The 14,594-nt window shown below is 42.2% G+C and overlaps 1 protein-coding gene across 1 annotated transcript in view; it reads left to right on the forward strand.

Moving 5' to 3' along the window:
* kcnb1 (potassium voltage-gated channel, Shab-related subfamily, member 1) overlaps window positions 1-14,594 on the forward strand; it is a 38,325-nt gene that overhangs the window by 851 nt on the left and 22,880 nt on the right. The window contains exon 2 of the mRNA XM_058065539.1: window positions 1,760-2,414. Within this exon, the coding sequence (XP_057921522.1) occupies window positions 1,839-2,414 (576 nt within the window). The 5' untranslated portion in view covers window positions 1,760-1,838. The remainder of the gene's footprint in view (window positions 1-1,759; window positions 2,415-14,594) is intronic.

Raw genomic sequence — 14,594 nt, forward strand, 5'->3', positions numbered from 1 at the left:
TTTCATGGTTTGATTGAGTTTCAGCACTGGACAGCTCCGTGCGTCCCCACCCACGCTGCGTGACAAAGATCCACTCCAATGACACACAACAACTAGAGAGGAAATCGCAGGAACACGCAAAAAAAAAAAAAAGTGTTTTCACTGCCATGCAGGATATCAGGCTGATTTTTTCATTTTCAATTCTAACATATGAAAGGAAAAAAAAGGGGGGGGGGGACATGAACTCACATCTTTCCCTTTTCTGTGCCTTCTGAAGATATAAAAACATAAAAAAAGAGGCAGGTAATACATTCAGGTAATGGGACACACCTGTATGGATAGAAAACAAGGTTTTCCATGTTGTGAACATGTAGTAACAGGTACATTGATGATAACATGTCATACTTGTAGTATTTTAGTATAACTTCCTGTTTGCATTGATTTCACATAGCAACCTAGAAAGGAACGCTACACCTCCAAAACAATATGTAGCGTAGTGGCCTTGGGTGTAACAATGTTCATGCTAATAATAAGAACAATGTGCTTCATATGCATCTCACATAATGGAAATGTTGTTTTTTTAATAGGTGGAACAGGTGTGTCTCTTTTTATCTGTTTTTGTATCTTTAGAAGGCACAGAGTGAAAGTCAGAGGCCAGTGGTAGAACTTGGCTTCTTTTTTCCTTGGCGGCATGACATGATGTGTCGCAGTACAATGGTGGTGCCACCTGGCTCCATTTTTTCTTGGCGGCATGACATGACGTGTCTCAGTACAATGGTGGTGCCACCAGGCTCCATTTTTCCTTGGTGGCATGACGTGATGTGTCAGAGGTCAGTGGTAGAACTTGGCTTCTTTTTTCCTTGGCGGCATGACATGATGTGTTGCAGTACAATGGTGGTGCCACCTGGCTCCATTTTTTCTTGGTGGCATGACGTGATGTGTCAGAGGCCAGTGGTAGAACTTGGCTTCTTTTTTCCTTGGATGCATGACGTGATGTATCAGAGGCCAGTGGTAGAACCTGGCTTCTTTTTTCCTTGTCGGCATGACGTGATGTGTCGCAGTACAAGGGTGGTGCCACCTGGCTCCATTTTTCCTTGGCGGCATGACATGACGTGTCTCAGTACAATGGTGGTGCCACCAGGCTCCATTTTTCCTTGGTGGCATGACGTGATGTGTCAGAGGTCAGTGGTAGAACTTGGCTTCTTTTTTCCTTGGCGGCATGACGTGACGTGTCTCAGTACAATGGTGGTGCCACCAGGCTCCATTTTTCCTTGGCGGCATGACATGACGTGTCTCAGTACAATGGTGGTGCCACCAGGCTCCATTTTTCCTTGGTGGCATGACGTGATGTGTCAGAGGTCAGTGGTAGAACTTGGCTTCTTTTTTCCTTGGCGGCATGACATGATGTGTCGCAATACAATGGTGGTGCCACCGGGCTCCATTTTTCCTTGGTGGCATGACGTGATGTGTCAGAGGCCAGTGGTAGAACTTGGCTTCTTTTTTCCTTGGCGGCATGACATGATGTGTCGCAATACAATGGTGGTGCCACCTGGCTCCATTTTTCCTTGGCGGCAAGACGTGATGTGTCGCAATACAACGGTGGTGCCACCTGGCTCCATTTTTCCTTGGTGGCATGACGTTATGTGTCAGAGGCCAGTTGTAGAACTTGGCTTCTTTTTTCCTTGGCGGCTTGACGTAATGTGTCACAGTACAATGGTGCTGCCACCTGGCTACTCTTAAGTGTCAAAGTGCATACTAACCACTTTCTGGCCTCTTTTAGGCACAATAATGACAGAAAAGAGGACCAAGAGGACTCCATAGGTGTGGACGTTCACCTGCTTCCAGCGTGAAAGGGCATTATGGAGAAGTCCTTGGCAGAGTTCACCAAGACCGGCTCCCAGTCGACGTCCTCGCTCCCGCCCGAGCCGGTGGACATCATCCGCAGCAAGTCATGTTTCCGAAGGGTCCGCCTCAACGTGGGCGGCCTCCCTCACGAGGTCCTGTGGAGGACCCTGGACCGGCTCCCTCGGACGCGGCTTGGCAAGTTACAAGACTGCAACAGCCACGAGTCCCTGATGGAGGTGTGCGACGACTACAACCTGGAAGAGAACGAGTACTTTTTCGACCGACACCCCGGTGCGTTCACATCCATCCTGAACTTTTACCGCACAGGCAAACTGCACATGATGGAGGAGATGTGCGCGCTGTCCTTCAGCCAAGAGCTGGACTACTGGGGCATCGACGAGATCTACCTGGAGTCCTGCTGCCAGGCCAGATACCATCAGAAGAAGGAGCAGATGAATGAGGAGCTCAAAAGGGAGGCGGATAATTTAAAGGATCGAGAGGGGGAGGAATTTGACAACACGTTCTGCGTGGAGAAACGGAAGAAACTGTGGGACCTTCTGGAAAAGCCCAGCTCATCTGTTGCTGCAAAGGTAATCCTTCGTACTGGATGGAGGAGATCATGACATATCATATCATGCTTTGTATGAAACACTCAATTACTTAGCTTGCGTTACGGGGTCAGACCTCCATGGCTCCTGAAGGTGGCGCTCATGTAATGACAGACAGCAAAGTATAGAACACCAAGATTTTTGGGTTCCATTGAGGATCCCCAAAGCTATTTTTAACCATGTAGTAGGGGCATCACAAGATGATAAATATATTGCAATCTACTCATTTCATTTCTACACTCTGACACTCTTTTGCACTCTGTGTGTATGCTAGCAGCCCCGCCTACACCCACAGAGACAAAAAAACTGTACGACTGACAAAAAGACTCACTCCGTTCATGCCGTTGTTCTAAGGTGCTGAAAGAAATGCTGAGAATGATGGCCCCCAAGCCACATTTTTGACCCCCCAGGGTCACATGAATATCATAATATATCATGAATATCATAATCACATTGTTACACCCAAGTAGTACATTACTGGTGTAGTGACATCTCGCCACACCACAGCAGCCAGCTGCCTATTTTTACCAGTTTGTATATCTTTTGAATACATAAGGATTATAGATAATGAGCAAAATAAGTGCACAGAGATTGCAAGCATTTTCCACTTCCTGTCCAAATACTTTTGCTATCCAGTCTAACGGCTGATTTTATGATCAAACATTAGAAATGCTGCCTGGTTACATATTGAAAAAGGCACACTGACGAAGCCCTAGATTGTGAGGAAACGCGAGGCTGTCGGCAGGCAGCTTTCTTCCCCATCTTCATGTGAATCAAACAGATGTAAAAAAAAAAAAAAAAAAAAAAAAATCAATGTTGATTGTATTACAGCCACGAAAGCGCCTGGTCTACAAAAAAGAAGCTTGGATGTGACTCGCTCCATTATGGTGTGGGTGATTGGTGATTGTCAGTGGAGGACATTGTCAGCGTTGTCGTCAGTGGCCCCGCTGCTCGGATCGATAAGCCACCCGCTGATAAGTTGATGCATTAAGAAGAAAAGGCCGCAAACGGGCATAATCGGAAATAAAGAACCAGGTTGATAATCAATGTCTCTCACTAGCTCACTCTAAGAGCGTAAGGACACGCCATCATCACCATTGTAGACTTAAATTGCTTTTAAGGTCATGATTCCGTCCTTTGTGGGTACAGGAATGGAAGAAAAGGTAAAACTTGAAGTAGTTTCCGGCAGAACTGATATCACTGAAGGGGCGAAGGCAGGGAATTTTGGGGGGAATTTTGTGTCCCATTACACCTGGTGTAAAAGTAAAGCTGCATTTCAGAGAGAGCATGTTATATACAGTAAACCTTGGATATATCGGATTCAATTGTTCCCACTGGTTTTGTCCGATATAAGCGAAATCCGTTATATGCGTATACTGGAAAATGTCAGTTTTACGCATATATCGGATTTATATCCGGTATATGCGTAAATCGGATTTTATCCGTTATAAAAAGGCACTTCCTTGACTATGTTTCCAATGTACCTGGACGCGCAGGCAACGCTGCAAACGTTGCAAATGACGTCGTATAGCGGCCTGTCATGATTCGGCGAATCGGAGCGCCACGATGCGGCCATCCGATATATGCGAGGGAAATTTAATGGAAATGCATTGGAACGGGACTGGAGATTTTGTCCGAAATAGGCGAAATCCGTTATAAAAAATCCGATATATGCAATGAATTTTTATTGGAAATGCATTACAGAAAAATCGGTTCTTTTTTATCTGTCCGTTGTGAGCGAATTTCCGATATATCCGAGTCCGATATATCCGAGGTTTACTGTAGCAACAGTGAAATATGGTGGTGGTAGTGGGATGGTCTGGGGCCGTTTTGCTGCAAAATTTGCTGTGTTAAATGGAAGCATGAATTTTGGCGTGGACTAGTCAAACTCCTGACCTGGATCCTACCGAGATGCTTTAGCAAAAATTCACTTTAGCATGAACGAGCTAACAATGCATGCAATGGGACATATAAAGCCCATAGATGAGAACTAATGCTAAAACCCTACCTTAGGGTGAGGAGCTCAGCCATCCGGGAGGGGCTCAGAGTAGAGCCGCTTCTCCTTCACATCGAGAGGAGTCAGTCGAGGTGGCTCGGGCATCTAGTCCGGATGCCTCCCGGACGCCTCCCTGGTGAGACCAGGACACGCTGGAGGGACTATGTCTCACAGCTGGCCTGGGAACGCCTTGGTGTCCTACCAGTGGAGCTGGAGGAGGTGGCCGGGGACCGGGAAGTCTGGGCTTCCCTACTAAGACTGCTGCCCCCGCGACCTGGACCCGGATAAGCGGAGGAAAATGGATGGATGGATGGCTAAAACCTTCCATGCTGTGCAAGAACAGAAAGAGTGTTAGTACGATAACTCCATCAACTCCTCATTTTTGAAATTCAAAATCACAATGGTTAAACCTGGTGACAAAGGGTCTGAGTCCCCGCCTCCAAATCTCTGATGGCGCCATCATCCTTGTCAGTGCCCAAGCAACTGTATGTTGGAATTTTACCTATCATGGCCTCTTTGTTACCGACAACTATTTCCAAAGTGTCATGGAAACACCGGAGCCTTCCTGACATGGTCATTGTCAGACAAACAAACCCCAAGGCTCTGCTTCTCATCTGCAGACTGGGAAACTCACGACTTATTAGTGTTGCAGCCAAAATCACACAAGTTTGATGCCACGTGGATCATGGTAACTTTGAAAATGTTGCCAAATCTTTTGAGGATGCTTTCTCTGCAAACCAACCACCGCCTCCGAGAAACAGTACCAACCTCAGAGAGGCCATTGGGAAAACAGCTTTTACTTCATTTGGGAGGAAGACCTCTAAAAACCGGTACTGGTTTGAAGCCAAGTCAAGTGTCGTTGATGCAAAGCGTGCTGCCCTTATTCAATACAAGCGCTCACCAAATGAGAAATCTCTCCGAGCACTGAGAGCTGCCAGGAGCAAAGTCCAACAGACAGCTCCAAGGTGTGCCAACAAATCCTGGCAGCAGCTCTGCAACGTTATCCAGACTGCAGCTGTGACAGGAACCATCCAATGGATGTACAAAACAATCAAGTGTGCACTCAGGCCGACGCGGACCAACACGACCCATCTCAAATAATCCGGCGGGGATGCGGTCGTCGACGCAGGTAAACACACGGAGAGGTGGGTGGAGCTGTAATCCAAAGGAAACATCATTGCCTCTTCTGTCCTTCAATGGGTCAAACCCCTGCTCGTAATGGAGGACCCTGACACAGAAAAGGCCATTGACCAATTGAAACGATAACATCCCGATTTTATCAAGTACTGCCGTCCAGAACTAATACTTCTCATATGATATTGTCACGTCTTCCAAGATCATGCAGTGACCTCGACCAGCCAGAAGTATCCCAGCGGTGCTTTTCTTATTTATCCTGAGAGTAGAAGTGTCTGCTTGAATGAACCCCATCACCCCCCCGCCCCACATATGTGCTTTCACATCCTGATTATACAAGCCTGCGTGTTTCTGTTTCTCGGGGCACTCGCCAGTAGACAGCAACATTGAATGTTGTCGCTGCTGGATTATTAAAACAGACCGTTTTCACGGGAACCACGAAATACAGCTGAATAGGTGCAGATTCTAGAGGAACTAGAAAGCTTTGTGTGATGGTTATTGTGTGTAGCTGCTCTATAGGAGTCCACAACTTCAATGCAAAGGGCTGAAAAATTGTAAACAAATGTGGCTTTGCTAGCAAGTAAACCGAACAGCAGTGCTTTGGAGAGGGCATAGGAAGCAGAGCTTACAGACACGCCCATATAAGGAAGTTCACCCCTCTGTGACATCACAAAGGAACAGTTTTGCGATGCCTTTTGAGTGTTTTGAGCCATCTTAACCAACTTTCAGGGCGAGAATACTCCATTCTAACTACATTCATAGGTCAGAAAAGTCAAAAAAGCATAATAGGTCCCCTTTAATGTTTTTGTTTCTAATATTACGGCTGTAAAAATGTTTATTCTTTCATTCATTTTCTACCGCTTTTTCCTCACGAGGGTCGCGGGGGGTGCTGGAGCCTATCCCAGCTGTCTTAGGGCGAGAGGCTTGGTACACCCTGGACTGGTGGCCAGCCAATCACAGGGCACATATAGACAAACAACCATTCACACTCACATTCATACCTATGGACAATTTGGAGTCGCCAATTAACCTAGCATGTTTTTGGAATGTGGGAGGAAACTGGAGTACCCGGAAAACTCCACACAGAGATTGAACCCTGGTCTCCTAGCTGTGGGGTCTGCGCGCTAACCACTCGACCGCCGTGCCGCCCTAAAAATTGTTTATTTTAAGTTATTTTAACTTTAATATTTTGTAAAATTACGACTTTTTTTATTGTTTTTGGTAGTTCTTTTGTTGAATTGTACTTTGAAAGTGTGTCGAGGGCTGATGAAAAATCATCCGTGGGTGGCAAATTGCATCCAGGGCACCCTTCCTAAAGGACGTTCACCCTTCCTTTAGAGCAGGGGTGGGCAAACTACGGCCCGGGGGCCACATCCGGCCCGCCAAGTGCTTGAATACGGCCCCAAAGTATTTCATTTAAACTCAGCATACAACCTGGCATCATGGCTTGAGCTGACATTTTGATGGTTGAAGTAGCTGGTTTATCAATTTTGTTATTTGATGTGGTCTGTCGTTTACAAAATGCTCCTAAAAAAGGGACACAAGCACATAATAATAATAATAATAATAATAAATATAAAAAATATATATTTTCCAATAATATTAAATAAATAATAATTATATTAATAATACAATCAATAAAATATTATTAATTATTAATTATCATTAATAATATTAATTGATAATAATATTAAATTAAAAATAATTATTAATATTAATGATATTAATTAATAATAGTACTAAATAAAAATAATTATTAACTAACAATAATAATCATTATTATTATTATTATACATTTAATTTCTAACACACTTTATATCAAATAAATAATTTCAAAGTGCACATATAGCAGATTGCATGACACTTTTACATGTAAAACGTGTGTGAAATATACGTGTAAAAATTGACCGTTACGTGGAAAATATTATAGTCTGGCCCCCCCTGTCAATGTTGTTAAATCAATGCGGCCCACAAGTCAAAAAGTTTGCCCACCCCTGCTTTAGAGTGAACTTGATTGGAGACTTAACGATTGAAGAGTGTTTTCAAGCTCTGGCTTCTCCTTGGTACTATCTAACTAGCTAACCATGACTCCTGTTAGCCAAGAACTGGGCTGCATTGGGTTTGTTTACCAAGTAGCACATTGAATATTTTGTAGCAAGAAATGTGCTAACCAACGCACAAGCACTACACTAGGGTCTTTAACAAGATAGAGCACAAAAAGTAATTGAGCTAAATATATTTAATTCACGTGTGTGTGGGCTTGCTGTCATCAACCACATCACGTCCCAGTGATGCCTCATCAGCTCCACTCCGGTACCACAGGTCATTCCATAAACACAAAACAAACGGTTGCCTAGCAACAAAAGAGACCATCAGTGTTTAATAGGAAGCCAGAGATGCTGAAATGTTACTAAGAGGACATATTTTGGTGGTGGTGGGGAGGGTGGGTAGGGGGGTGCGGCTTTGTTCCTTCTTCCTCTTAGCCAGCCGCTTCCTCCTGTATACCTCCCGACTAAATGTCAGGGAAATGTCACATTAATTATTCTCCAGGAGGACCCGTGCTCCGTTTACATTCCTTGTCGTCTGCTCAAATCACCAAAAGATTGGATCCCAGTCATGCTGTTGTGTCGGCATCACAACAGATCATAGCATCATAGCCAAGTCAAAAAGATTAAAAGTGATAATTATGAGATTAACAGTCTAAATTATGAGATTCAAAGTCATAATTATGAAACAAAAAGTCACAATTATGTGCTAAAAACTCAAAATTCTGAGCTTAAAAGCCTAAATGTCTCTTTATGAATCTAAATTATGACATAAGAAAGTCAAAATAAGAAGATAAATGTCAATAATGGGATCAATTATGAGATAAAATGTTGAAATTAAAATCTAATGTCATTAAGTATGAGATAAAAAGTCATAATTATGAGATGAAGTCATAATTTTGAAATAAAAAGTCAACAATATGAGATAAAAAGTCGGAATTTTGACATAAAAAGTCATGATTGTGAATTAGTCATAATGATGAGATAAAGTCGTCATTATGAGACAAAAATGCACAATTCTGAGATTAAAAAAGCCATAATTACAAGATAAAAGTCAATTATATGAGATTAGAAATAAAACATCCAAATTATGACATAAAAAAATCCTAATTGTGAGATTAAAAGTCAAATTTACGAGATAAAAAGTCATGATTGTGAATTAGTCATAATGATGAGATAAAGCCGTAATTATGAAACAAAAATGCACAATTCTGAGGTAGAAAAAGCCATAATTACAAGATAAAAGTCAATTATATGAGATTAAAAATTCAGATTCAGATAAAAAAATCCAAATTATGACATAAAAAACCTAATTGTAAGATTAAAAGTCAAATTTACAAGATAAAAAGTCATAATTATGAGATTGATAGTTCAGTCATGTCCATGTGTTATACATCATAGTTAATATGAATGCTAACATGTAGCATATATTCATTCAAAACAGCCCTCGGATGTTTGAAGTAGTCATGGAAAAAGGGACTCCTTCCATACTTTTACAGCTAAAACGGGACCAATGTCCCGGTGTAAAATGTCCCGGCGCAGATACAGACGTGTTCCGCTCATTTCCTGTACCGTCAGAGAAGAAGTGCAGCCCTGAACGCCGCTGTCAGCCGGCATTGTGCATCAGATGGGAGGCGACAAATTCCAATTACGCTGCGCTCAAGTCACACTTAAGATGACACAGAAATGTAGCCGGGCTACATTCCCGCTCATAAATCAGTCCACGAGCCGAGCGGGATCCATCAAGAGATCCTGACAGCTTGGGAGGCGCAGCCAGCGGGATGGATGGTGATGATGATGATGGGATGGATGATGATGTAAGAGCACATATGAACACACCAGGAGGGGCTCGGCTCATCAATTTCCAGACAGAAGGGGAAATAGAGCAGAAGCTCAAGTGTTGCTTTGGATTGGGGGGGGGGTCCTCACATCTGGTGATGTGTGTGGGAGGCCGAGATGTCTTCACTTGACGAGGGGGAAGCACCGACATTGTGTCGCTCTAGCTTGTTTGGGAATAATCATAGACAAACAACCATTCACACTCACATTCATACCTATGGACAATTTGGAGTCGCTAATTAACCTAGCATGTTTTTGGAATGTGGGAGGAAACCGGAGTACCCGGAGAAAACCCACGCATGCACGGGGAGAACATGCAAAATCCACACAGAGATGGCCGAGGGTGGAATTGAACCCTGGTCTCCTGGCTGTGAGGTCTGTGCGCTAACCACTCGACCGCCGTGCCGCCCTCATACAAATATTATTTTATTTATTCATATATTTTATTAATTCATTCATTTTCTACCGCTTTTTCCTCACGAGGGTTGCGGGGGGTGCTGGAGCCTATCCTAGCTGTCTTTGGGCGAGAAGCGAGGTACACCCTGGACTGGTCACCAGCCAATCACAGGGCACATATAGACAAACAACCATTCACACTCACATTTATACCTATGGACAATTTGGAGTCGCTAATTAACCTAGCATGTTTTTGGAATGTGGGAGGAAACCGGAGTACTCCAAACAAACTCCACACAGAAATGGCCAAGGGTGGAATTGAACCCTGGTCTCCTAGCTGTGAGGTCTGCGCGCTAACCACTCTTCCGCCGTGCCGCCCTCATATATTTTATTTTTTATTTAAATTTTTTTAATGCAGTAAACGTCTTTATTGAGGTAGTGCTCAGGGAGTTTTAAAGCAACAATAAGGAATTTTTAGAGAAGTGTCCTGGCTGGTCCAGACTGACTGACTGAGCAGGCGATCCTGCCTTGCCGAGGGGGGTTTCAGGGCAATCTGCTGTGATTGTGTTGTTTTTAAAAAAAGGCTTCTGTTGAGCTTCGATTGTTGCGTATTGTAGCTTTAAAATGTCAAAAGCAAAGTGATGCAGCGGTTTCGGGGAGTGAGTACCTGTGACTAATTGTGTTTACTGGAATCAAATAAAGCCTGATTTGGACCGAAAGATGTTTTATTGAAGGAGGATGCCAACATTGTTGATCTCCAAACAACACTGTCATCCCGTATCTCATCTCAAGCGCCTACCTTATGAATAATTCAAGACTCTTAGCCAAATGTTTTTTGTTCAAGTGAGGAGGGTGGAAGATGTTGGAGCGACACCAAGTAGCTTGTCTTTGTTTTTACTACAGTCGGGTCACGTCAGGCCGACTATGGCGCACAAAAAGCTTGCTTGAAAGGGCATTAAGGGGGAACTTCCTAATGTAACGGTTCTTTGTACAGTATGTGTGTGTGTGTGGAAAGAGGCAAAACTCATTAACAACAATGGCTCCTCTAACCTCACCTGCAGAGTTAATAGCAGCCATAGAAAGTGCAATGTAGCCGCCTGGGGTGGAAATAAAGAAGCATACCTTCCTGGTTGTGCTCCACCTTTAGATTGATAGACGAGGCGTGGCTGTGCTATTGAGCAGCGCCTTCAACCTTTGACCTCAGTCATTGTCACCACCACGCCAACTGCAAGCACAAAGACTTGATTGTGTTTTTGTTGCTTGTGATAATCAATAAATTCATTCTTTCATTCATTTTCTACCGCTTATCCTCACAAGGGGTGCTGGAGCCTATCCCAGCTGTCTTCAGGCGAGAGGCGGGGTACACCCTGGACTGGTGGCCAGCCAATCACAGGGCACATATAGACAAACAACCATTCACACTCACATTCATACCTATGGACAATTTGGAGTCGCTAATTAACCTAGCATGTTTTTGGAATGTGGGAGGAAACCGGAAAAAACCCACACATGCACGGGGAGAACATGCAAACTCCACACAGAGATGGCCGAGGGTGATTGAACTCGGGTCTCCTAGCTGTGAGGTCTGCGCGCTAACCACTTGACCGCCGTGCAGCCTGATTCAGTCATTCATTCATTCATTTTCTACCGCTTATCCTCACTCTCCAGGGTCACAGGGGGTGCTGGAGTTTCACATTCATACCTATGGACAATTTGGAGTCGCTAATTAACCTAGCATGTTTTTGGAATGTGGGAGGAAACCGGAAAAAACCCACACATGCACGGGGAGAACATGCAAACTCCACACAGAGATGGCCGAGGGTGATTGAACTCGGGTCTCCTAGCTGTGAGGTCTGCGCGCTAACCACTTGACCGCCGTGCAGCCTGATTCAGTCATTCATTCATTCATTTTCTACCGCTTATCCTCACTCTCCAGGGTCACAGGGGGTGCTGGAGTTTCACATTCATACCTATGGACAATTTGGAGTCGCTAATTAACCTAGCATGTTTTTGGAATGTGGGAGGAAACCGGAGTACCCGGAAAAAAAACCCACGTATGCATGGGGAGAACATGCAAACTGTAATAATCAATAAATGATTGATAAATAAAAAAAATTACCAGTGTCCTAACTGTGTTTATTTTGTGTAAGTCATGGAGCGAAAGCATGTAGCATTATAGAGTGTGCATACAGGAAGCGGGGTTTCCCAACACAATTCGTGCCTCTACTTATTTACACTTTAACAAGCAAAAAAGTTTTTTTCTGAATAATAGAAAACCTTTTTTAGTAAAATATTTGATAGTTGCAGCTCTACAAAGAAGTGAGACCTCTTGTCAGTCACACACTAGCTTTGTCTCTGTGGGAGGAGGCGGGGGCTGCTAGCATTCACACACACACACACACACACACACACAGTTCCTCAAAGCGATGTCCTTACCTGACGAGCATGCATTCTGTGCAGGTCTGATATCTGAAAGTGAATAAAACAGTCATAAAACCGGATGATATGTCATCACATCATAAAACATTTATGTTTTATTTTAGGGTATATTTGATGTCTTCCTGTCTAATAATATCCTCTGTGCTTTCAGTCTGAGATGCAGCCTGATTTAAGTTAAGAAAAAATAAAAGACCCTACAGCCACAACAATAAACATGAAAGGTGTGGATCAGCACGAAACTGTTGTTATTTTTAATCTTGGGAAAGGAACAAGTCTTGTATGGGACGTCATGAGAGTGCAGGTGTACCTAATGTTTTGTCCAGCAGGCGGATGCGCTGTTAGCAATATAGCACATCAAACCAGCATTCACCAACTTTGACCCTGTCAAGACACATCATATATTCAACAAATAATCAATAATCAATAGCCATAGAAATGTACAGAAATTAAATGCATATTTTCAGATATTTAAGAATATATACATTAGGGATGTCCCTAATATATATCGCTTTTCTGCAAAAAAAAGCCAATATCGGACATCCCTAGAAATAATAAATAATTTAAAATCTATAAAACAAAATGAATGAATGGTTAAACATATACAATAACTGCTAAATAATATTTAAAAATACCATAAAATATGACTAAAAATAAATGCAAAATATTAATAAAATGAAAAAAATATGTAATATATATATATATATATATATATGCATATATATATATATGCAGTATATATATATATATATATATATATATATATATATATATATATATATATATATATATATATATATATATATATATATATATATATATATATATATATATATATGCAGTATATATGTCGGTAAAATAAAAAAAATAAAACTTTAAAAATACTTACATTATATTAGGAAAGCAGGAAGTGAACAAATGTAATAGTTACTGATTGTAAGAGTACCAGATGGAGGGGCAGGATTTAATAAGCTTTGCTTCTTCCTACTTCTTTTGGACATGTGGAACTGTGAACTGATTATGGGATGCACTCAATTGTAATCTGATGCATGTTCAAATGAAATAAAAGCATTAGCATTAGCATTAGCATATGAATGTAAATAAATAAAGCAGTGAAACAGGCACTGCATTGTGTATAAATAAATGCAGAGTCAGCGTGGGGTTGCTGCAAAGTGCTCTTGCTGTGTTTGGCTGGAGGCTGAGAGAACGTCTGACAGCACTCACGTTCTCATTCACTGTTAATGTGCCAGTGTGGTGGCGGCATCAGACAGCGAGTCGTGTTTTGTGAGTTTTTATACAAGTCACGTCATGCATTTTGTAGTGGATCGCTCAGGCTTTTGTCTGCCGAGTCCGTCAGGCCTTTGCAGCCCTTCTACCCTTTCTCTGCGGCACTTTAGATGATTTTGTTGTTGTTGTTGTTGTTTGGACGTTGTGCACAGCGACCGAAAGTAAGGAAAGGTTGAGCAGAAAGAAGGTGGCCATGAATTGTCGCCATGGGGCTCACTTGTTGATTCAATTTGTAGTGCAGCTTCGAGCCTAAGGCAGGAAGACGTCGGCGTGGCCCGCGAGGAGCGGATGGGATGAAGGCGCAGACGTGAACAAGACCAGAGAGGGAGAGAAAGGCAGGGACTGTAAACATGAAGAATGAATGTCAGAGCACTCTGGTCCTCAGGTAGCAACGCTGATGGCGTTCTCGTGCAGCAGCTTGTGGCGTTGCACAAAGAAAGAACGAAATCATTGCTGCTATTAGAATGAAAATGCACGGCGGGAAGGTGACGACGGAGCCTGACTCACTTTGCGTATTTGTGGCAAGTGTAAGAAAAGGAGGATGGAACTCCTTCTGGTCTTCTTTGATTCCGCAATCCAGGCCTGAGTGATACACGTCTTTAAAATCATGGAAAAGATTTGACAGTCTTACAAAGAAAGCTATTTTTACAATGTCAGAATCAGAATCAGAATCAGAATCAGAATCAGAATCAGAATCAGAATCAGAATCAGAATCAATTATTGCCAGGTATGATCAAACAGATCTACATACTAGGAATTTGTTTTGGTGAAGTAGGTGCAGACACATCTATTAAAAATGAAAATACAAAATATACAGAATAAACAGTAAAAATATAAAAATATAAAAATATAAAAATATAAAAATATAAAAATATAAAAATATAAAAATATAAAAATATAAAAATATAAAAATATAAAAATATAAAAATATAAAAATATAAAAATATAAAAATATAAAAATCACTAACACAAGAATAAAAAATTAAATATCAATATTTTTAATAAATAAAATAAACCAATTAATATTGT

Source organism: Doryrhamphus excisus, chromosome 1, assembly GCF_030265055.1.
Source record: "Doryrhamphus excisus isolate RoL2022-K1 chromosome 1, RoL_Dexc_1.0, whole genome shotgun sequence".
Lineage (NCBI taxonomy): Eukaryota > Metazoa > Chordata > Actinopteri > Syngnathiformes > Syngnathidae > Doryrhamphus > Doryrhamphus excisus.